This window comes from Nipponia nippon, unplaced genomic scaffold, assembly GCF_047370975.1.
Source record: "Nipponia nippon isolate SJK-2023a ecotype South Korea unplaced genomic scaffold, ASM4737097v1 scaffold_31, whole genome shotgun sequence".
Classification (NCBI taxonomy): domain Eukaryota; kingdom Metazoa; phylum Chordata; class Aves; order Pelecaniformes; family Threskiornithidae; genus Nipponia; species Nipponia nippon.
In genome coordinates this window covers 4898924-4922509 of record NW_028262349.1, presented here as the reverse complement: position 1 = coordinate 4922509, position 23586 = coordinate 4898924, and the positions used below count along the sequence as shown (strand labels likewise).

General features: G+C 63.7%; 1 protein-coding gene across 2 annotated transcripts; it reads right to left on the bottom strand.

The window, feature by feature from the left end:
- Window positions 1–6881: 6881 nt before the first annotated feature.
- On the bottom strand, window positions 6882–18825 carry MKNK2 (MAPK interacting serine/threonine kinase 2). Of its 2 annotated transcripts, XM_087769439.1 has the most exons (15): window positions 18686–18825; window positions 18419–18604; window positions 16188–16269; window positions 15894–15995; window positions 15634–15731; window positions 14558–14637; window positions 13960–14033; window positions 13775–13879; window positions 13415–13470; window positions 13221–13316; window positions 12349–12387; window positions 11493–11687; window positions 11235–11399; window positions 11088–11131; window positions 6882–10814 (listed from the first exon to the last, which is right to left on the bottom strand). In XM_087769439.1, exons 2-15 carry the CDS (start codon window positions 18464–18466, stop codon window positions 10547–10549), a joined length of 1452 nt encoding a protein of 483 aa, XP_087625565.1. In that variant the 5' UTR covers window positions 18467–18604; window positions 18686–18825; the 3' UTR covers window positions 6882–10546. The 2 variants fall into 2 exon arrangements, with proteins under 2 accessions (XP_087625565.1, XP_087625566.1); XM_087769440.1 differs by lacking the exon at window positions 12349–12387 and having other exon boundaries at window positions 18419–18800.
- Window positions 18826–23586: the final 4761 nt, after the last annotated feature.

The following is a 23586-nucleotide window of genomic DNA, read 5'->3' as shown; positions in this document are numbered from 1 at the left end:
GGCGGCGGCGGCGGCGGCGGGGCGGGGAGAGGGCGTGGGGCGGGCGGGGCCGGGCAGGCCCGCGGTGCGGGGCGATCCCTGAGGGAATGAGGGGCGATCCCTGGGGGGCAGTTTGGGGGATGAGGGGGCGATCCCTGAGGGGGCGATCCCTAAAGGGGTGATCCCTGAGGAGGAGGATGGCAAATCCCTGAGGGGCAGTTTGGGGGATGAGGGGGTGATCCCTGAGGGGGTGATCCCTGAGGAGGATGAGGGGCGATCCCTGAGGGGGCGATCGTTTGGGGGAGGAGGGGGCCATCCCATGAAGGGGGTCATTCGGGGGGGGGGGATGAGGGGCAGGGGGTGCAGGTGGCAGTTCGGGGAGGGATGAGGAACAGGGGGGCGATTCACGGAGGGGAGGCTGGGGGTTTGGGGGCTGAAGGGGGGTCGGTGCTGGGGGGTGAGGAGCGATGGAGGTTTGGGCCATGGAGAGGGGCAGTCAGGGGGGTGGAGGCGAAGGGGGGCAGCCCTGGGGGGGGGAGGCAGGGGGGATGTGGAGGGAGCAAGGGTCGCTCCCTTCCCGCTCTCACAAACCAGCCTTTCCTCTAAAGCAGAGACCCAAGCCTCCGCTGTCCCCAAGACCCTGATATAATTAGCCCCGAGTGACAGGCTGCTGCTGCTGACACCAGGCCTGGAGCACCACGTTACCGGGAGCACCCCGGGCATTACCCTGCCTGTACCGGGGAGCTACAGCTCTCCTTGGGGACAGGCTACCGGGGAGCTACAGCTCTCCTTGGGGACAGGCTGAACCATGGTGGCCTGACCCCTCACCTGGTCGTGCCCTGTTGCCACCAAGATGCTGTGAGATCTGCTCGGCAGAAAGGCACGCTGGCCAACGGGTCCCCACCGGTGGCCATCTCCTTGCCAGCCAGCGTGAGGTGGAAAACGGCGTGGGGGGGCAGGAGGAGTCTGAAAAGCAGAAGATTAATTAAGAGGCTGTGCCACTGCCTTGCTGTGATCTCAATAACTGAACCATTAAAGTGATTTATTCTTCACGGGGTAATTACATTCCCCCTTTCTCTGTTATCCCTCCCCTGATCTGTGTTCAGCCCTTGCAGGTGCACGCACATGCATTTTGGAGCAAACGTGTGGTCCTTGATTCGACACGTTCAGCGAGGAGATGTCCTGTCTGCCCCTTCTGCTTTCTGTGCCTTTGTGTCACCGGCTCTGCAGCACCCGACGATGTGCTATTTATATGGATTCAAAGCTTCCAGACCCTTGTGTAGCTCAGGGATCTCTCCGATTAACCACTGTGGCCAGATGCTGCCGTGGCACATTGCAGCGCTGTCGTTACACTGCTAATTTTGCTCGAGAGCTTCCGGCCTGGTTTTGTATCGTGTTATCAAATACCTGGTTCTGCTGCCTTACGTGCCGGCAGGTTTCTGCTGCATTTTTTTTACCGCTGCGTTACGCTTGACATGGACGAGTTTGGGAAACTCCTGTGGCCACAGCTCTGCGGCGCTCCGAGCTGGCCGTCCTGATGGTCGCTTCTGCCGTCTGGTCTGGGCATGCAGGAATGAGTAGAAGCCTTTAGAGGAACAGTTCTTTTTTCCTGTGACATCTTTCTTGTATTAATAATAACCGAGCATTAAATACAGCCGTATTCTCTTTTAAAAACACTGCATCCTTTTGTCTTGCACGCCATTTGCTTAGCACATCGCGCACTGGCCGAGCCGCTTCCATGCATTTCAGCGTCGCATTTTTTACGCACAAATGGGATATCTGGATGCCTGCCCGGTCCCTGCTCCGTCCTGTTTGGCTTTCGGCTGCTTCATTCGGGCCATAAACATTAGAGGGAGCTAAAGACTGCTGCGTGCGCCCAACTGGGCGCTGGATGGTTGGGCGCTTGGGATTTCTGGCGGGGTGGCCTGGAGCCTGGTGGCAGGGCGGGTGGGCACCGGCGCGTTGGTCCCGCAGCCCTTCGGCTCCAGGGGTGCTACCGGAGGTCACCAAGAGGCCCCTGCCCTGTCCGGGAGGTGCGTGGGCACCCAGCCCAGCCCACGCTGGTGGGGATGGAGGTGGTGGAGGCCGAAACCTCTCCACCGTAGCGTTCCCTGCTCCCGAATCCCAGCAAATCCACAGCTGGACCATCCTCGAGGACCAGCGGTGTCTTGGGGGGGCTCGTGTGCCTGCCAGGGAGGACGTGTGCTTCTCCGTCATGCGGGGAGGGGATTCACTGCCCACCGGAGCAGCACCGCGACGGCCATCCCTCCCCGTTCGACGCCGATCTCCCCGGCACCACCACCCTTCTCCGTGCCTTACTGACTGTGCCGGCCCTGCCGCGGCTCATTAGACAGATTAGACATTGTTTAGTTTGGAGAAGAGGCGGCTGAGGGGAGCCCTCATCGCTCTCTGCAACGGCCTGAAAGGAGGCTGGAGCCGGGGGGGTCGGTCTCTTCTCCCCAGGAACAAGCGATGGGACGAGAGGGAACGGCCTCAAGCTGCGCCAGGGCAGCTTTGGGTTGGGTATTGGGAAAAACTTCTTCCCCAAAGGGCTGTCGGGCCCTGGCCCAGGCTGCCCAGGGCAGGGGCTGAGTCCCCATCCCTGGGGGGGGTTTAAAAGCGGGGCAGACGTGGTGCCTGGGGACATGGTTTGGTGGTGGCCTTGGCAGTGCTGGGTTAGCGGTTGGACTTGGTGATCTTAAGGGTCTTTTCCAACCTTAACAATTCTATGATTCTATGATTTATTTATTCACCTGTGTATTTGGCATGTGATGAAATAAGCAAGGATGATTCGTATTGTGGCAGTAGCCAGAGGCTCAGCTCAGGACCAATGTAAACACAGCTACAGAAATAAGGGATAAGACGGACAGCACAGCAGCCTGCGCGGGACACTGGCGCCTTGGCTCTGTGGGATGGGGCAAGGTGTTTGCGGCAGCGGCCGCGGAGCAGCGCAGCAGCGCTCAGCGGTGTGTTAGACAAAAGAAATACAGTCAAAGAATAGTGCCATATGGGAGACTTAAACATCCCAAAAATAAATCTGAGAACTAATGCTCCTAAAAATGGCACGGCGTCGTTATTTCTGGATCTGATAGCCAACAGATTTTTTTCACAAATTAGGCACTCAGCAAAAGGCAGCGCTATTTTAGATGGGGTAATCGCAAGATGATAAAAAGCCTGGCCACAGCAATAACTCCGGGCAGGGAATTGGTGTGATTTGGTTGGTGTTAGAGGAAGGCTGGCCAAATATAGCGCTGGAAATAAAGGGTCTCGGCTGCACGAGGGCAAGCTACGAGCAGCTGGAATGAATGCGGTGGGACCGGAGTGCTCAGAATTCGACGGCAGAGGACACTTGGCCTTGTAGAGTCAAAAAAATACATTTGGAATCCATATTCCAAGGAAAAGCTGGGAATGCAGCGATAGCGCTTACCTGGCTGAGCAGCTCATCTCAAAGGCGTGGCGTTAAGGTGAAACGAAGCTCGGAGGAGGACTGCGCGGCAAAGGCAGAGACATCTTGGGTGTTCGGCAGAGGAGGGCTGAAGTGGGACTGGCCAAACCCTGTGCGTTAGCAACAAGCCTTTACGTAAACCTTCAGCCAGGTGAGAAGACGAATCGCGAGGCCTGTGACCAGCCGCGGGCAGCAGCAGCGTCTCCGAGGAGCAGAGCCGGAGAGGCTCTCCCAGACTTTGGGAAAACCTGACGCTGCTCCACTCCTGCTGACCGACCGCACCTCCCAAGGCCTGTGCAATTCCACCCGGAGCTGCAATCCTGTGGGAAAGCTGAACCCGCACCCCGTGCCTCTCCAAAAGCCACACTTCACCGTCCGAGCCCACTAACACAAGACTGACCGAGGTCTTTTCCAGCCACTGGTGGAGACGGCCATGCCATGCTGTGCTCGTGCCGCCAAGGCTCGACCTGGTGCAGCGGGACCAGCCTGCTGCAGGGCGTTCAGGTGCAGTGACTGACCGCAGGCAGGGCCAGACCCACGCGCTGGGGTCTGCCGGGGTGCACGTCGCAGAGGGAGAACCTGCACACCTCCACACCAGCCACAAAATGACACCAAAATGGCTCATTCTGCCAAAAAAAACCAAACCAAACCCACAAATTGGTTTGGTTGCCTGGACAGGAGTGGTGATTCACTGCAAAATGCACGGTGGTTCTTTACTTCTCTGCCCTGTCCCATAAAACATTTTAAAAGCACAAAATGGAAAACTAAACCTCTTTTTTCTTAATCCAAAACAGCCCTTCACGCCCTCCTCTCTGCACGCCCAGCATGGTTTTGGGGCTCCCTGACTGTTTAGGAGACCAGTCTGGGGCTGAGGGAATGCGTGTTCCTCACGTCAGGGATTTTTCAAGCAGCTAGTGAATCGAACCATTGGCTAATCACCCGGATCGTCTCCCGTCACCAGTACAGCCGGGCTTAGACCCAAAATACTGAAGACACTGCATCTGCCTGCTTGCCCACCCTCCTTGGTGCCCTGTGCCGAAGCCAGGTGCGACTCCACCGGCCACCCAAGCACCGCGGCTGCTCGCATCTGATTGTGACCTGATGGCTCAATTAAATCCTGAGACCAGGAGAACTGACCTAAGCCACCACGTCACCCAAAGCCCGACTGACCCGCTACATCACCCAGGCCACCCCGGTGGCTCTACAGTGGCCCCTTCGCTCTCGCGATGCTGGTGGGCCAGCGTGGGCAGCATCGCCGCTGCTCCTGCTGCGGGGTTTTTCTCCAGTGCAAATCACTGCAGACTTATTTATAGCACCCTTATCCCAGCGGGAGAGCCTATTTTGGGCCAATGCTCAAGCAGGTTATTTTAACCCAACGTTGGTTTATTTTTGGAGCTGCCCTTCTCTGCACGTGCTCTGAGATGGTTTCCAGCTACCGTGTGCTTTCTAGGGGTGGTGAAGACGGGGGTGCAGGGGAAGAGAGACCACGCGAAGAAATTTCACAGAGATTAAAGCCTAAACCAGCCTTCACACAAAGCTCCCTTTGACACCGCCTGCCCGGGAGCCACCCAGCATCTTGGAAGGTCAATCAACTGCAGGATAGGCCATGAGCAAAGGGCAGGAGAAGAAGGGTTTCTGCAGCAGTGTGCTGGTTTTGGCTGGGATGGAGTTAATTTCCTTCACAGTAGCTAGTATGGGGCTGTGTTTTGGATTTGTGCTGGAAACAGTGTCGATAACGCAAGGATTTTCTCATTTATTGCTGAGCAGCGCTGACACAGAGTCAAGGCCTTTTCTGCCTCTCCCCCCACCCCACCAGCGAGGAGGCTGGGGGGCACAAGGAGCTGGGAGGGGACACGGCTGGGACAGCTGACCCCAGCTGACCCCAGGGATGTCCCACACCATACGGCGTCAGGCTCAGCCATTAAAAACCGGGAGAAGAAGAAGGAAGGGGGGACATTCGGGGTGATGGCGTTTGCCTTCCCAACTCACCGTTACGCGCGATGGAGCCCTGCTTTCCTGGGGATGGCTGAGCACCTGCCTGCCGATGGGAAGGAGGGAATGAATTCCTTGTTTTGCTTTGCTTGCGTGGCTTTTGCTTTCCCTGTTAAACTGCCTTTATCTCAGCCCACGACTCTTCTCACCTTCACCCTTCCGATTCTCTCCCCGTCCCACTGCAGGGGGGTGAGCGAGCAGCTGGGTGGTGCTGAGTTGCCGGCTGGGGTTAAACCACAACAAGCAGATAGCTGAGCGCCCAAGGACAGGGGAGACAACACGTGAGAGGGGAAGGAGAGCAGGATACACAAGGGGGGAGAAAAGGAGAGCCAAGAGCTGGATGCTCATAAAACGTCCAGGGTCACAATACGGTGTCCCCAGGCACAGGAGAGAGCAATAGCTTTGTTCAACAGAGGCAGCAGCGGGATGGGACATGCTCCTCATCCTCTGCATCCTCAGCTCTGGTCCCACCACGGGCCATCCCAGAGCAGCCTGGGAGGGGAGACTCCTGGAGCCGTCCTGTCCGGATCCGGATGCTGCAGGAAGCAGCTGCACCATTTTCAAGCAGCGAGCACGGACTTCTCGGCAGCGAGTTGCTGCGGGACTTTCTCTGCTCCAAGCCGCCCTCGCCAGCGTGCAGAGCTACTGGGCGCCAGCAGAACTCGCAGCCCCGTCCTCAGAAGCGGGGTCTGCTGGGACAGCAGCGCCAGGCAGGGCGTCCCCAGCAGCCACGGCAATGGCATCCAGAGGGCCCACAGCTCCATCCTCCGGCATGGCAGCAGGGCTGGAAAACTTACTTATACAAGGCCAGAAAACACCTTAAAAATTAAAATGCATTTAAAAAAAAATAATCAACAAGGTCTCTCCTGCCGACAGAAGAAAGCACAGCAGGGCTGCCGCAGCCCTTCTCCCGCATCCTGATCACCAGCCTCCAGTCCCTGCTGCTGCCCACATCCCCAACATCCCACCGCGCACTTTCCTCTTGCCTCAGTTTCTCCTTCCACAACCGGAAAGATAAGGGGACGGGGGGGAGACAAAGGGCCAGGGGTATCTCCAAGGGGTGGCAGGGCAGCGGGCAGCCTCTGTGCCGCTGTTTGGGGCTGGCAGGGAGCACAGTGCCGCACCCGTGACCCACCAACCCATCGGGGGACTCGGCCGATCACACCACCCCGCTGGGAAAAGTGAGTCAGGGCCTGAGCCGCTGCCAGCCCGTATTCCTGGCATCCGACCCCACCGCCCTGCGGCTCCAGCCCTGCCCGGCCCCCGGCCGCCCTCCCAGCCCCCTTCGGGCCAGCAGTGGGCTGGGAAGGAGCCAGTGGAGGCTGGGAAGGACGACCATGGGAAGAGCCCTTGGACGGAGCACCGGGGGGCTCGCTTCCCTCCCCGCCGCCTGCCCAAATCTCCCCCCAGCAGCCGGCCGCGGCCCCGCGCTGCCCAGCCTGCCCCCAGCCACGCGCGGCCCAGGTAGATCTCAATGCATTTTTATTAAATCCTTACAAAACAGAATACAAAATTCTGGCATCAACAATTGTTATAAAGGAAAACTTCAATTCAGCTGTATCAGTTCACCTGGTACATACAGTAAAGTGCTTGTTTTTGTGTTGGTTTTTTTTTTTTCCTTTTTTTTTTGTTTGGGTTTTTTGTGTTTTTTTGTTTTTGTTTTTGTTTTTTTTTTTTCATTTTTATTTTCCAGCCAGCCTCCGAGCGGAGGCTGCCATTGTACAAACCAACAGTGCGTTAACATGACTCTTGTCGAACCAGCTTTGGCAGTCTTCATCAATTGTAAAGCGGAGAAAGTTTCTCCTGTTTTGATTAAAAAAAAGTTAGCTTCACAGTAAACGTTTCTAACCAGTTCTAAGTCGAGTTAGTCGGCCGAAGGAAGGGCGGGGGGGAAGGAGAGGAAGCCAAAACACTTAAAATTTCCAGCTTAAAAAAAAAACAAACCATATCTTTTTGAAGTTGGTTTCCAAGACAGATGCTCTACGGGGGGGAAAGGCTTTGAAAGAGGAAGAGGAGGAAGAAGGGCGGTGGTGAGAGGGGTTAAGCTGGTGCTGGACCACAGGTCGGGGAGCATCTGTCTGGAAACCACCCCGGAGAGGCACCGGCAGCAGGGAGGGGATGCCCAGCCCCGGCACGAGCATCTCCCCAGCCAGCCTGGTGTGGTGCCAGGCCCCCATGGGTCCCCAACACCGCCACGAGTCAGGGCTAGAGGTGTTTCAGAGTCAATCCCCCAGCTCTGGAGGCATTTAAGGATCCTCTATAAACACACAGACCCTGCCACGCACGCCGCACACCAGAGGTACTGGGAGCTCACCATCCCGGTGCCACGGGTCCCCCCAGGAGTGCCATGCCAGGAACGCCGGGTCCACGGTCAAACCGAACCCGCAAGCCAAAACGCAAAGCCAAGCCTGGGCCGAGCAACCAGCAAAGAGCTCGGGTGCTCCCCGGCACGTCCAGACCCTCGCCACAAACACCCGCAAGCATCTGCTGGCTGCAGGCATCCCCGGCCGAGGATGCCCACGCACCGGCACAGCACCCACGGGGACAAGCTCCCGCACCGCATGGGTCACCCAGGCCACGCACCAGCCATCAGAAGAGTGTGTGTGTGTATATATATATATATATATATAAACACAAGAGTTAGGTCTTGCACATGGGACGAGGGGGAAACTCGGTTTGCCAAGAAAAGCATGGGGGACAGAAACATTTCAAAGACATCCCCCTGCCATCCCCTTCCCATGATTTTTTTGTTTTCTTTAAAAAAAAAAAAAGGCTGCGGCGTGCAGCATTAACAATAGCTTTCACAATACCAGCTCAAGGCATCGCGCACTGTACATCGTTCAAGTATTTCTTAATATAAGACAACAAGGAATTATCTACAACTGATAAAACAAAATAAGCTATAAAAAGTAACAATGTACAATCAAGATGGATTTTTTTTTTTTTTTCCTTTAAAGGAGGCCTCCCCGGAGTGTCCCGGTGCCTGCAGGGGGGGGTCTCCCCTCGCCACCACCCCGCTCCTCCTCACCCCGCGCGCTGGGACCGGGGGCACCCGGGGGAGAGGGCAGATCGCAAGTGCCAGGCAGTTCTGGGGGGGGGGGGGAAGCCACCATCCCGGACCCATCCCGGCCGCTCGGGAGAAGGGCTGGGAAGGGTGAGAAAAGACGGTCCCTGCCCCAAACGCCATCAGCACCTGCGATCGTCATCTCCCAAGATAACTCACACACACCTCCCTGAAACAAAAACCAACGTATATTGCATAGTATTGCTGTCAGCAGTCTTAAAATAAAAAGGAGAACTTTTTTCTTTTTTTTTTTTTTTTTTTTTCGGAGACGGTGCCTGTCTTCAGCTGAAGACCCGGGGAAGTCTCTTCCCCAGCTCAAAGCAAGCTCCCAAGGCCTTCACCTGTGCACACGATGGGCCGAGGCTGCTTTTTCAAAATATAAAGCTCAAAGCATTAGGTTGGAAGGGAGAGGAGATTGCTAATGAAGGGGGCACCCACCCTCCCTCCCGGTGGGCCGTGGGGACGGCAGCGGGCGCAGCTCGGCGGCACGAGCCACGGCAGGGAGCGGAGGTTTGCTGCTCTGGCTTGGTGCAGGGGTGTTTGGAGGAGCTGGACACCAGCCCGGCTCCGAGCACGGGCACCACTCGCTCGCCTGGACGGATCCAGCCCTGCGTGGCAGAAACCAGCCAAGGGCCTCGTCCCGATTCAGCATCCCAAGTCCTTCCCCCACCTGCCTTCCCTCCCTTCCCCAAAGCAAGCTCGGAGGAAAGGGCAACTCCATGCACACACATGCATGAACACGGACGCACGTGCACACGGGTGAACACACATGCCCAGCTCTCCCCCGGCGCTGCTGCCCTGACCCCAAACCCTCCAGCCCCACATCCCGAGCCCTCCCCAGGCTGCTCCCCCGCACCATGGCCCTTGGGTGCTGCCACCAGCCCAGCCACTTGCCCACCGGCATCGCTGGGGCACTCGGCACCCTCCGTGCCCCCAGACCCTCCTGCCACGGCAGCCTCGGGGCCAGCCCAAAGCCACGCCAGGTCGCACCGCCCTGCAGCAGGTCCCAACGCTCTTTAAGTGGGGGTCCTTTGCTTTCCAGAGCACTCCGCTATTCCCAGAGGGATATTTTTTGGCTGCTCCAGCCACCCTAGAGACCTCATTCCCTCCTCGCACCTCCACAAGGGCACAGCCACTGGCAAGGAGCCCCTCCAAAAACAGGGGTGCAACACCCGACCCGGCACAAGAGCACGGCCCCAGACGCCTGTGCATCCCCCGGCTCTGACCTTACGCCCGGGGAGCTGCCAGCTGGAGCGCGGGAGGATAGGAAGACATTTCTCCGTGCCCTGTAGAGAAGCACAGCTAGCAGTTTAAAACCAACAATAATTAAAAAAAAAAAAAAAGAAGAAAAAAAAAAAGGGGGGTGAATAGCTTATTCTGGAAGCAGGCTGCTGAGGAGAGAGGGCGGCTCAGTGGGACGGGGCACTGCTCCCTCGCTGGCACCATCTCTCCCCGGCCCGAGCGGTTCCCTGCACAATGCCCTCCGCATCCCTCCGAAGCGCAGCTGGGGTGTCGACACCCCCGAGCGCGGGACGGAGGGGCTCCCCGCGCCCGGGAGCTGCCTCCCAGACCCCCGGGAAGGGTGTTTTGTGGGATCTGCCCCAACATCGGAGAAAGACCTGCAGCTCCGAGGGGAGGGACGAGGTTAAAACGCGACTCCCGTTGTTGAAAACGCGACCGAGGGTCTTTTGTTCACAGTATGAAATGAGCTGAAATCGTCAAAGCAGCCGCGGATACAAAGAGTCCTTTGGTGTCGGGGAGGGGGAGAAAAATGTCAGAGGAGAAACCAAGAGTCGGGAAACAAAAGTCCGTGTGTCTGTCAGATGTCCTTGAGTGTGCCCTGGGTGAAGCAACCTCACGCTTGATTTAATACCTTAAAATAAAAAAGATCTTAAACAAACCCTCCCACCCCCCGACCTGCAAGATCAGCAAAACCTTGGAAACCAGCCACAGGGACGAGTCCTGATCTTGTCACTAGCCAGAAACGGGGGGGGTTAGGGGTGGGGGGGAAAGAAAGAAAGGAAGAGGAGGGGGACACGGGGTACAGCAGGTCCGAGGGGCACGGCTCAGGCTTGGTCGGCCACCAGGACCAGCGGGGCCACCAGGTGCTGCCCGGCGGCCACCGCCTTGGCCAGGCTGCTCTTCTGCCGTCGCTTGGCCAGCTTGGACTCGGAGGGGGGGGAGAGCTGCATGGCCCGTGAGGTAGCTTTGATGATGATGGGTCGTGCTTCCTCCTCCGCCTCCTCCTCCTCATCCTCGTCGCGCCGTGTCAGCTGGCGGTTGACGGCGATGGCCTCGGCGGCGAAGGAGGTGAGCTCTTTGGCACTGCTGTTCCTGCGGGGGAGGCAAGGGCTCAGGGTGGGGATGTGGGGGGCTGGAGGGAGGTTGGGGTCAAATATCGGGGTGTCCCCCCTTTGCGTGCACGCCACGACGGACAGCTCAGGCACCAAAACCACAGCTCGAACCCCAATCACGTGCTGCAACTGCTGCCCAGACAGAGCGCCCCGAAAAGCGGCAAGAGTGGACAGCAGCCCGCTGCGGAGAGGAGCCAGGATTCGGGGGGCTGGGATGTATCCCCACCCCCATGCCAGGGCCACCCGCGCTCACCTCTGCAGGATGATGGGGGTCGGCAGGGTGTTATCCGGGGCGCACTGCAACGAAACGCAGCTGGTCAGAGCTGGGCACCCCGCAGCGGGGTGTCCCCTACCCCGGCTTTTGGGAGCAGAGGATGGAGGGGGGGGCAGCAGCACTCACCCCCTGCACCCAGGGGTGCTCCAGGACCTGGGCCGCGCTGAGCCGCTTCTTGGCATCTCTCACCAGCAGCTTGGAAATGAGGTCTTTGGCTCCGAAGGAGATGTGTGCCCAGTCCTTGTCGGGAAACTCGTACTTCCCCTCCTGGATGCTCTCGAAGAGCATGTTCTGGGGGGAGAAAGAAATAAAAAAGGGGCTGAGCCAGGAGCGGTGCTGCCAAAGCGGCGGCGGGTTTCGGCGATGCCAGGGTCCCCCGCGCACCTGGCAGGTGTGGCACGCCTCGCCCCGGTCCCAGCCGCAGTCGGAGCCACAGTGGCCCACGAAGGGGGGGTACCCGCTCAGCATGATGTACAGGATGACGCCCAGGCTCCACAGGTCGCAGCGCTTGTCGTAGATGGACGCCTCCTCGTTGAAGGCTTCCACCACCTCCGGGGCCATGTACTCGGCGGAGCCGCACTGCGGGGAGAGGCGGGGGTGAGCCCCAGCACGGGCGCCCCAAGGAATGGGGGACCGATGAGGCAGAGCCATGCTGGCCAGGGGGACTGGGGGGGTCCTGCCAGAGCTACGGGGCTGCACCCCCTGAAATGAGGTGCCGACATGGCTGCCTCCCCGGTTTGCTCCTGGCACGGCAGATCACCGTCCTCTGGGTTTCCCACCACACCCTGCCACACAGGGGATGCCACAGACCTGCCTCTCTCAGCATCACCCAACAGGGGACTGACACCCAAAAAAAAAAAAGCCTAAAGGGGTGCAATCCTCTCCTGGGCACCCCCGCGGGGAGGCCAGACCCACACCCCACAGCGTCGCTGCCGCTGCCACCCAACCGGCTCAACGTGGCAGCATCCGTCCCATCGCCTGGGAGCGGCCGCAAAACACCACGGGCAGGCGGCAGGGACGAGCCTGCTCTGCCTGTTCCCCTGCCTGATGCAGGCAGGGCTGCCGGAGCAGGCGCAGGATCCGGTGCCGGAGGAGTTAACACTGATGCAAGGAGAGGCGAGAGCCAGCGGCCATGTTCCCCTATTGCTCCTGGGACTCGGGCTTTCCAGCGCACGTGACCCGCAGCCCACACGGGCCTTGTGACGAGGGGAGAAAAAAGCTGCAGCCAGCAGATAATCACCCCGTAACGAGAGGCCTCCAGCCCCAGCAGCTGATGCCACTACAGGAAAAAAAAAAAAAAAAAAAAAAAAACACCCAACCCCAAACCCCAACCACCACCCTGCAGCAGGGCTTTAACCCTGCAGGGACCATTGCTGAGAACGGGGAAACTCGGGACACCTCAGAAACTCAGCCCCTGCCCCAGGAGGAGGGTAAACGCGGAGGAACGACGGGGCCGGAGTGTTTTGGCCCCCACCTCTGCTGTTGTGCACCGCACATGGGCCAGGCTCTGCCCTCCCTAGCACGTGAGCACCCCAAAAACACCGGGGTGCAGGGCAACACCCTGCACGGGGGGGCCCTGCTGCCGGCGATAAGGGAGCGGGGCCTTCTGCGGTGGGGGGCAGGCTCAGCGTCCCCCCGGCGGGTGGGACGGCTCCTTGCAACGTGGGGATCCCCCCAGAAGCTTTCGGGGTGTCCACCCTGCAGGGTCCGCATCGCACACAAGCGGCACCCCGCAGCGGGGGGGCCCCTTCTCATCCACAATCGGGGGAATCACGGTGGCCCCCCCGAGCCCCCCCCAGCCTCTCGCCTGACCCACTTCTCCCCGCGCGCGCCAGCCTCCGCACAGCCGCCTCCACCGGGGCTGGCTGTTGCTAAGGCTCACGGCAGCCCGGGCTCTGCGCCAGCCCCCCCCGGTCCCCCCCCCGCATTATGCAACCGCATCTCGCCCGCCGCCGCGGTGGGGGGGACGCCGCGCAGCAACAGCGACGGGAGCGACGAGCAGGGGGCTGCGCGCACGCAGCCTCGTCCCCAAAGCCTGTGGGGCAGCTGGGGGGGCCCCCGGGGACAGCCCCCCCCCCCCCCCCCCCAAACCCAAGGGTTTTGCACGCTTACCGGGGTGAGCAGCTCCGGGGTGGAAATGGGGGAGCAATCGCCATTGAGTTTGATGCCGCTTCCCAGGTCAAAGTCGCAGATTTTCACCGGGGAGACCTGGGGGGTTGGAAAGAGCAGCCAGTGACCCCCCAGCATCCCCCATGGGGTCCCGTGACCCCCGGCAGCACCCCCCTGTGCCCACCCCAGCTGCTCACCTGGTCGGGGCTCTCGCACAGAATATTTTCTGGTTTTAGATCCCTGTGTGCGATTCCTGGGGGGGAAGAGACAATGAAGGCAAAAATCCCCCCCTACAAAACCTCTGTGGTGACAGGTCTGGGGGTGGCACAGGGACCCCTCCCTCCCTGCCCCAAATCACCGCCTGCGTCATGGCGAAGGGCAAAAATTGCTGCTGGCCTCGAGTCCTGGCTGAACCGGAGGAACAGGCTCTGCCCCACGAAAAGCTTCGTGATTCAGCTGGGCCTGACCCTGTGCGCCCGGGCCGGCGCTGTCCCCCGGGCAGGAGGCAGCGTCCCCCCGGGGAGGGCACGGCGGCACCCCGGGGTGTCCCGGCTCACCTTTGTTGTGCAAAAAGTGCAGGGCGCTGGCGATATCCCGCACCACCACGCTGGCCTCCAGCTCGTTGAAGTGGCGTCTCCGGTGGATGTGGGTCAGGATGGAGCCTGCGGCCGGGCGAAAGCAGAGCAGGGGCTCGTGGGGGCTCCCACCGCCCCGGCTTCCCCCATCCCGGCACTGCACTCACCTCCTCTCATCTTCTCGAACACCAGGTAAAACCTCTCCTCCTCCTCAAAGAACTCAATCAGCTCCAGGACGTTCCTGCGGAGACAGCAGCATCAGCGGAGCATCCCCCCAAAAACCTCCCGGGGTCCCCTTCCCTGCAGCCCCCCACACCCCCAGGCACCACAGGTCCCGGGCGGGGGGATGTGGGACAAATTGGGTTTCCAGTGATTGAAACCACACGGCCAGGCCCCCCGGCCGCATTCCAGGGGGGAGAGGGACTTTCGGCGCCCAGCTCTGCTCCCTAATTGCTCGCAGACCCTCCTGGCTCACTCGCCCCTCTCCAGAAACAGCCCTGCTCAGCAGCTTTCCACGGCAGGACGGCAAACGCCGCCGCGGCAGCTCGGCTCGCCCCTCGGCACCGCTCCAACTTGGCTGCCGTGGCCCCCGTTGTCATGGCAAACTGCTTAACGTCGCCTCGAGATGCTCCCAGCAAGGCCAAGAGGAGGGAGCACTGTGCAGGAGGGCGGCCTGGCTGCAGCCCATGGGTGTCCCGAGAGTCAGCCCGGTCTCAGCCTACTCCCCGTGCCCGTGGAGGGGGGACGCTGCCTGCCCCGCGGTACCTGTGTCCCTGGCACTGATACAGCATTTCCACCTCCCGGAAGACCCTGCTGCGGATGTGTCCCAGGCGCTTCTCGATGATCTGAAACGCAAAGGAGGGGAGAATCAGGGAGAGGCACCGCCGTCGGGGTTGGGGGGCTGGCGGCTGCTGCACCCCCACCCAGCCGGCACTGGGGACCCCTGGGGCCGGGCGGAGGCAAGCTGGGGGTGTCCGAAGGGGTTAAGGCAGCAGAACAGGCTGTTCCCGGCAGCGATGCCAAGCCGCTCCCTCCCGGGGCCCCGGCCAAGGCGAGGTCCATGTGATACCGCCGAGCCCCAGCGGCAGAGAAGGGCTCTTCGCCCCGACAGGCGCTGGCACGGCGGGTGCCTGACGGACATGCCAGGCGGTCCCGACCCACGGCCCCATGGGGGGAAGAGCAGGGTGCTCCAACCAGCCCTTTGGGGCACACAGAGCACCCTACCACCATGCAGACCTCCCCGCTGCCTCAGTTTCCCCACTGGGGCACCCAAAGGCCCCCCCAGGGCAATAGGGGAAGCCAAGTTCCCCTTGCATCTGGCTGCATTTTGACATGGGGCCCATCCCAGCCCCCTCACACCGTGGCTGGGAGCCCACAGAGTGCAGAGCCACAGGACCCCCAACCCCAAAAGCGGCCAGCTCATCCCAGCCCTCTCCAGCACCCACGTGCTCGCAGGGGCACAGAGACGCCCTCGGGGCGAGTGGGAGCTGGCCACCCTGCCAGCACCACACACCCCTGCTTGCCCCGGGTCCCCAGACGCGTTGCAAGCATTAATTTAATCTCCTGCCTGCCCTAATTGACAGGGAGAGAAGCGGGGCTAAGGGGGTTGACCAAGGTCCCCGAGCTGGGCGGTGGCAGAGGACAGTGTGCCACCTGCGTGGCCCGGCCCCGCCACGCTCCTGCCCCTCTCCTTCCCCTCCAGGCCACGAAACCGTCACCCTGTGCCAGCACTGGCTGGGCATGGGAGCCAGGAGAGCCCAAGGTGTGGAGGGTGGAGAGGGAAACTGAGGCAGGGGGGTGGGAGGGCACCAGGTCTGCAGCCCCGAGCGGCAGAGCTTTACCTTCACTGCGTACTCCTTGTTGGTGATGAGGTTAACGCAGGACTGGACTCTGGCGTGGGCTCCTTCTCCCAGCACCTCCTCCTGCAGCTGGTAAACATCTGGCAGGGGAGAGGTCGCCTGAGCCACCGGCCCCGCCGCAGCATGGGACACCACGGCTGTCCCTTCTCCCCGGGCTGTCCCCAAGCCTGGGGATGCCAGGAGGGCCCCAGCCCTGCCCCAGGCCGGGGGGGGACCCTGGGGTCCTGGGCAGCCCCGCTCACCTTCGAACCTGCCGGAGAAGCTGTCGGTGGCTCTGCAGCGCTTCTTCTTCTTGTTCCTTTTCTTGGCGTCGGGGATATCGATGGGTTGACTTGAAGGCATGTCTGCACCGGAGCAAAGCCACCGGCGTGAGTCACCCCCATCCGCCCCAGGCTCCCCCAGAATCGCCACCCCCGGGGCAGCCCCCCGAAGCCTTTGGGGTAACACAAAGGGCCAAAAAACCAGGGGGCGAGGATGGGAGGAGCCCCCCCGGGACGCAGCCCCGCGGGAAGGCACCCGCAGCACCCGCAGCTCACCGGGACGGGGCGGGCACTCAAAGTTGAAGACGGGTTCCAGGTGGTTGGACTGATCAAACTCCAGGTCGAAGGGGTTTTGTCCCTGCAGGGGCCAAGAACTGGAGTGAGACGGCAGCCGCCGGATCAGCCGCCACCGGCCGCCCGGCACGGACACGGAGCCTGGCACACTCCTGGTCTTGGCACACGCTCTGCTCACCCGCCCCACCAGCGCAGGACACCAGCTCACGGTGCAGGACACCGGCTCACGGTGCTGGTGCCAGAGGGACGTGGCAGAGCCATGGGAGGAGGAGGAGGAAGGGTTTGACCACATCTCCTGATGGGGATGGTGCCATAGGGTCATGCCTCCACGCCAGCAGCCCCAGGCCAGCAGGCAGGGGACGATGAGAGGGCCTGGGGCCGCCCACACCAACCCAACCCTAAATCTCCACCCAGACCTGAACTACAGCGAGAAGGGAGAAAAAAAAGCCACGGGGCAGGACCACACCGCGTCCTCCCGCCTCCCCGCAAGGGCACGGTGGGCCAGAGCCTGCTCAGCCCTGCTCCGGTGAACGCCGCGCTCACGGGGCTGCGAGGGACCTGCAACCTGGCAGGATCAGGCCCCACCACAAACCCTCCCCGCGCCCTGGATCGGCGAGGGGCATGGGAACCGCTGCCTCCCCCACCCCAAACCCTGGTGGCTCTGGTCCCAGCACCCTAATGGGGACATGGGGACCCTCTGCGCCCCGCTCCCCTGAGCCGCCCCACCATGGGACGGGGCAGCGCCGAGGGAGGCAAAAGGGCCCCGTCCTCTCCAGGGTTACGAAATCTGTTTGGGTGGAGGTGGCGGATCCCGGCGGCGTTCCCAAACCCGCCCCTGTGCCCCGGTGCCCGGGCCGGCTGCCAGCCCCAGCGCGTCGCAGGAACAGCGAACCCCGGCCACCGCCGCCAGAAAGAGCCAGAAAGCGCTGGGGCGGCTCTCAGGGTGCCGGGGAGGTGCCCACCGCCGTGCGGACTGGGTGGGGGGTGTCACGCCAGGAGCACCCGCCCACCAAGCACCACTCCAGCTCCCCGGGACCAAAATGCTCCTCTCCAGCATTTTGCCATCTTCCCCCCCCTAAAATATCTGAATTTGCAGAGTGCAGCATTGCCCTTCGGCTGCCAGCCCCCCCCTCCAGCTGCAGGCCACGGCCCCTGCGTCCGGGCAGCCGCCCCCCTGGGACGAGCGGCTCCGGCCCAAGGCCCTGCACCGCGGGCAGGATGAGGCCTCCCGGGGGGGTACATGGAGGGGACACGGGGCCCTGCCAGCTGCCGCAGCACCGACACACAAAAGGTTTGGGGGATGGGAGGCGCGGGGTGGACGCTGCTCACGGGCTCCATCAGCGCATCCGAGGCGTCCCCCCCCGTCCCCCGCCACGCAGGAGGGCGGTGGGGAGGGAGCCAAACCCCAGCCAAAAAGCCTTAAAAGCAGGATTAGGTGTCAGCTAAAATAAGCCGGGCAGGTTTCGGGTGATCTCCCAGCATCCCTCGGAGCGCCGGGAGCCAAACTAAACAAAGATCCCACGAAGCCGCTCGGCCACACGCCGGGACAAGAGCGAGCATTCAGGGGTGCGGGACCCGGCAGGATCCGGCCCCCCCTCCCGCACACCCCAACCGTGACAGCGGCCGGGACGGCTGCGCTGTGACCAGGCACGGGCCTGACGGTGCCGCGGGTACCCCTGGGCTGGAGAACGGGCGCTGTGCTGCCAGGATCCGGCCCTGGCACAAGATGCTGGCACAACAGGTCCCGGGCTGGGCCTGGGGACCCCCGCAGCCCCCCGCCCCCCGCTGCAGCCCAGCACCCCGCTCACAGATTAGGGGCAAATGGGTGCAGCTGGGTGGGGGGACAGTGCAGCCCACCCACCCACCCCACGGGGGACCCTTGTGGGAGCTGCAGCGGGGTGAGCGAAGCCTTGCAGCAGCATCCCAGCGCCCACCCGGGAGGGGGGCGGTCTGCGGACCCCCTCCCCCCCTCCAGGAGCACCCCGACCCCCGGGGTGGGGGGACAGGGGGGTCCCGCTGCCCGGTTTGGGTGGCAGCACCCCCAGTGCTTCCCTCCCTCCGGGGGGGCAGCGTTGTCCTTGTCCCCCGTCCCCCCCGGCCCGGGCAGGGGCTGCAGCGCAGGGCGCTGCGGAGCGCAGGATCCGGCCACCGCGGGCCCGCACCGGCCCTGCCCGCACCCCGGCGCATCCCCGGGGAAGGGAGCAGCCCCTTACCTTGAAGGAGCGATGGAAACCCGGGATCTCTGATTTCTTCTGCACCATCTTGCTGCGGGGGGGGGCGGCGGGGGGCGGCGTTGCTGGGAGAAGGGGGGGGGACGGAAAAAAAAATAAACGGGGAGGGAGGGGAGGGAGGCGGAGGAACGGGCAGAGCCGGAGGGGAGTCCGGGGGGTGGCCGAGACCTGCGGGGAGAGGAGGGGGCGGGGGGGGGGGGGTCAGACGGCTGCGGGCCCGCACGGAGCCCCCGGCCCCCCGGCGCTCACCGGCGCGGCCCCGCGGAGCCGCCGGTGCTGGTGGTCCCGCAGCCCGCACCGCACCGCAGCCCGCACCGCCGCCCGCTCCGCTCCGCTCCGCTCCGCGCCGCCGCCGGGAGGGGACGCGCGGCTGCCGCCCCCGACGCTTTTATAGCGGCGGCTCCGGTCCGCCCCGCACCGCCCCGCACCGCCCCGCACCGCCCCCGCCGGCCGCCGCCGCCCCGGGCACCCCCCGAGCTGCGCCCCGGGACGGGGTCACCCCCCTGGGCACCCCCCGGGGACACAAACACCCCCCCCGGGCACCCACCGTGCTGCTCCGGGGAGCCCGGCCCCCCCCCGCCCTGGGCACTGTCCTCGGTGCAGCAGGGGACGGGGACACCCCCCGGGAGGGTCCCTGCACCCCCCCCGTGCTGCGGTCAGGGGCAGGGACACCCCCCTGGCCGCCCCCTCGCACTGCACCCAGAGGTGGGGACACCCCCAGTCCGTCCGTCCCCTGCACTGAACCCAGAGACACAGGCACCCCCCCCCCCGACTGCACCCAGAAACAGGGGCACCCCTCAACCCCCCCTGCACTGCACCAGGGGGTGGGGACCCCCCCAGGCACCCCCCCCCTCACGCCTGGGGACAGGGACACCCCCCGGGCACCCTATACTGCACCCAGGGACAGGGACACCCCTTTGGGGCCCATCCCCCCCTGCCCCTGGGGACAGGGACACTCCGCCTCCGTCTTCATTTTCTGCAGCCCCAAGGCCCAGGGCCGGGGGTGGCCCTGACCCCTCCCCAGCCCATACATGCCACGAGCGGGACAGTGCTCAGCCCCACAGCCAGGCCTGCGCCGAGGGGGGAAGCAGGGCGCGGGGTCGCGTCCCTCCGGCCCTGCAGGCCACCGAGGTCCTGCTGGATGCGGCCAGCGGCGGCGTGGGGGGAGTCTCAGGAGCGGGACCCCCACTCCAGGCTCGGTGGCACCGTGGGAGGCCGTCACCGTGTGGGTGTCCCCCCCCCCGTCTCGCGTGACGCCAGCCTGGGCTGAGAACAGACGCGTTCGTTGCGCCGAGCGGCAGCGCCAGGGCCAATGGCTGCGGCACCACGGTGCATGACTTCACCGGCCGCGCCGCGCATTGGCTGCTCGCCCCACCGCCGCCATTGCGCACCGAGCGGGCCCCCCGTTTCGCCGCAGCCGCCTCCCCCGGGGCTCCCCACGTCAGCCCCCCCGGCGATGCAGCCCCCCGGCCCTGCCGTCACGCTCTTCCCCCCCCCCAGCTTCTCCTCCTCCCCCCCGCTGTTTGGGGACGTTTCGCTGCGGGATTTGCAGCCCCTCAAAGCCACCGGTGCCATCCTGGCGTGGGGCCACCGCGGTGGGGTCCCGGTTGCCCCATCATCCCCTCCGGCCCCTCCAAATCTGCCAAAATTCCTGCTTTTGCAAGGCCCTGGCGGCTGCTCCCGTGTCCCACTCGCAAGCAGAGCAGCTGGGGAAAGCCAGGCACCCCGGACCTTTCTTCATTAGTGCTGCTAACGAGGGCTCCCCAATTAGCCCAGGCCGGCTGGCGGGGCCCGGCGTGGTGCTGCGGGACGGGGGGGATTTGCAGGGTTTTGGCTCCCAGGGTTAAAGGAGGGACAGGGGACGGTGCCGCGGGGCGCGCCGGCCACTGGCACCCGTCGGGCGACTCCGGTTCTGGCAGAGGAGCCACATGCTTCCAAAATTGCACACGCTGCCATGTAGGTCACCGAGCCGGTAATGACAGGGCGGCAGCGCCGGCACCCACAGCCCCCGGGGGGCCACCCAGGGGTGCCCGGCGCGGCGGGGACACCCAGGGCCAGCCGGGAGCTCGCCCAGCCCGCGAGGGTCCCCATCGTCACACGGGGTGCTGGAGCACTCGCAGCCGTGCTTACTGGCTGCGTGCTTGCTGCATGTGTGCTGCCTGTTTGCTGCGTGCTCGCTGCATGTGCAGTGCGTGCTCTGCGGGTGCTGGCTGCATGTCACGGCACCTGCGTGTTCTACACACCGTCACTGCATCCCCTGCATGGCTGGTGCGTGCTCACTGCGTGCTCACTGCGTGCTCGCTGCCCGCTGTGTGCTTGCTTCGTGGCCTCTGCATGTTTGCTGCACGCCTGGTGCACGCTCTCTCTGTCCTTGTTGCACGCTCTCTGCACATTCACTGCATGCCTGCACACTCGCTGCATGCTCAATGCATGCTTACCGCATACTCCTTCCACACTCAGTGCTCATGCTCCACGCTCACTGTTCGCTCCCTGCACGCTCCTGGCCTCTCTGCACACTCGCACCACGCTTGCTGCACGCTCTCCGCGCTCTCCCTCCCGCACCGTACCCAACCTGCGAAAGGCCCCGACCCGGGAGGTGTTGGGGCAATGCCGGCACGGCTCAAACCGGGGGCGGCAAGAGGCAGCGACGCGCAAGGGGCGGCTTCCTCCAGCTGTGGGGCCGCGGGTGAGGCCTGCAGCCAGGCGTGATGAGAGCGTCGGGTCTCAGGCTGCTGGGAGCAGAGAGTGAGCGCCCGGTGCTGTTGGCCGGGGGGCTGCCGCCGGCGCAGGGCACTGGGGACGCGCTCCCCTTCCCTGCGCTCCCCTTCCCTGCGCTCCCCCCTGCGGCACCGGCCGCTGGCACCATGGGGACGGGCACCCGCATGGGGCCAGCCGCTGTGCGGCAGCCGGGCGTGCACAAAAGCACACGCGCGTGTGCGCGAGGGCGAAGCAGGAGGCGGCAGAGCCTCATCCCACGCGGTGTTGCCTCGTCCCACGCGGTGTTTGCACACACGCACACACGCGTGTGCAGCCGGCACACGTGTGCACACACGCACGCAGGTGCAGCCTCGCCAGGTGCATCGCTGCGGAGCCATGCGGTTGCCCGAGGGCTGGCTCGCACACACACACACACACGCATGCGCATGCACACACACATACATGTGCGCACACACGCATGATCATGCCGGCACCGTCCCGTGTGTTGGTTTTTTTCCTGCACGGGCGTTCATCCTGGTGCATCACCGTTTCCCCACCGGGGCCGGGGGCTCTGCCCCTCTCCCGCGGATCTGGGTGGGTGCAGGGAGCTTATCCCCGGCCGCTTTCCCCGGGGCCTCCCCCGTGCGCGTGCGTTTCGGGGCCGAAGCCGGGGGTCCTGCACTGCATCCCCCCTTCACAGCAGCCCTTGCAAATCGGGGGCTGCAGCAGGTCCTGGCTCCGGCCGCGGGGCCACGCGAGCCCCCAGCAAACCCACGGGCGGTGGAGGGGCCCGCGACGGCGCCTGGCGAGGGCTTTGCCAGCTGACGGCCTGAGCTGGCAGTGCAGGGCATCTGAATTTTTTTCAGGGGAACACAGATTTTGATGCATTTGATGCCACCTGCCTGCTCGGGGGGTGCTGAGCCCCCAGCCCTGCTCCCTCCTCCTGATGATCACATCCAGTATCCTGGGGGCTGCAAAGCCGGGGCCGGCGGCAGCAAAGCCGCCGTGCCCTGTTTTTTGCTGCTATCCACGAGTGGCAAAACACCGGGACAGGGTCCCCACAGGTCGGTGGAGCCCCACGCGCCGAGACCGGCCGAGGGAAAACAGGAAAGTGAACGGGGCCGTGCCGGAAGGCGGCTATTGTTGGCGTGGGGAGCGGAGCTGGAGGCCATCGCAGCCACCCTGCCCGCCTGCCGCCCCTCCGGCGGGCACCACGGCCTGCCCCGAAGCCGTGCACGGCTGCCCCGTTCCCCGCGGGACGCGAGGCAGCCCCGGCGTGGGCAGGAGCAGCGGGAAGGCGGCCGCTCGTGGGACGCGCAGGGCTTCCTCCTCCCCTGCTCCTCCAGTTTGGAAGGGAAAAAATAAAATAAATCCTTTTTCCTTGTGTTATTTCCCTGGCACAAGGAAGGCCCAGCTTGCCTCCCCTGGAAGCGAGAGGATTTGGAGCCTTGGCTCCGTTTCAAATGAAAGAATCTTGCAAAAAACCTGGAATTTCCTGCCAGGCAGAAACCCGGAGGTTTGACTCTCCCGGCGCTGGTTCTGCTGCCGGGGCGGGACGGGAGGGACGGGAGGGACAGGGGACACGGGGGACACGGGGGACACGCACAGGCACACATCCAAGGCATATGCAGGCGCATGGCCGTGCTGGCTCGCACGCCGGCCGGTCTCCCAGCCTCCCTCCTCGCCCCAACGCAGCCAGGGGAATTTGGGCAGCTCCCGCGGTGCCCGGGCAGGTCCGGCCCTCCAACCCTGCTCCCCGCTGTCGGGGCAGGACGCCGGGGCTCCAGCGCACCCCCAAGTCCCAGCGCTCGCCCCCTGCCACCACCGTGGGGTTTTCCCCAGGGCCGTGGCCCCAGTCCCTCGCTCCCCATCTGCTGCGGGGAAGGGGCCGGGGCGAACCCCGCTTGGGTTTCCCAGCTCCTGTTTTGCACCCATATTTCGGGGCTGCCCCCCCCCACACGCCCAGGGACTCCCATGGTGGGACATGGGCACAGACCGAGGAGGGGTGGCCATGCACGGAGTGGGGAAGGTGGTGCCGTGCCTCAGTTTCCCCAGCCGGCAGAGGTGCTTAAGGAACAGCCGTAACCCACAGCTGAAGCAGCCAGGCAGTGTGGCCCCAAGGGAGGGCACAAACACGCACCAGGGTGGCTTCACCCCAAAAAAGCCTTTGAGCGGAGATGCCAGCCCGGTGGGGAGCCTCCCCCGTCCCCCAGCAGCCCCGCAGGGACTTGGCCGGCCCTGGCTCCACCACCCCGCACAAAAACCCAGGGACGAGGAGATGGAGGCGGTGGGGAAGACGGACTGAGTCACCGCGGGGAGGGGAATCCCAGCAGCCCCCCAAAAAAGGGGCAGGAGCTCTGGGAGCTGCGGTTTCGGGGTGCTTGGGGAGAAGGGCAGGGAGGGGGCTAGCACCGTGCCGCGGTGGGGGTCCCGCCTTGGTCACCCGTGGCAGA

Excerpts from the sequence above, each read along its gene's own strand:
- MKNK2 (XM_087769439.1), bottom strand. The coding sequence starts at position 18,466 with ATGGTGCAGAAGAAATCAGAGATCCCGGGTTTCCATCGCTCCTTCAAG. Across the intron at positions 15,996-16,187 it reads TGAGTGCCCGCCCCGTCCCG|ACATGCCTTCAAGTCAACCC; the intron begins GTGAGCTGCGGG and ends GCTCCGGTGCAG. Across the intron at positions 11,688-12,348 it reads TGGAGGCCTCTCGTTACGGG|TGCGGCTCCGCCGAGTACAT; the intron begins GTGATTATCTGC and ends CTCTCCCCGCAG.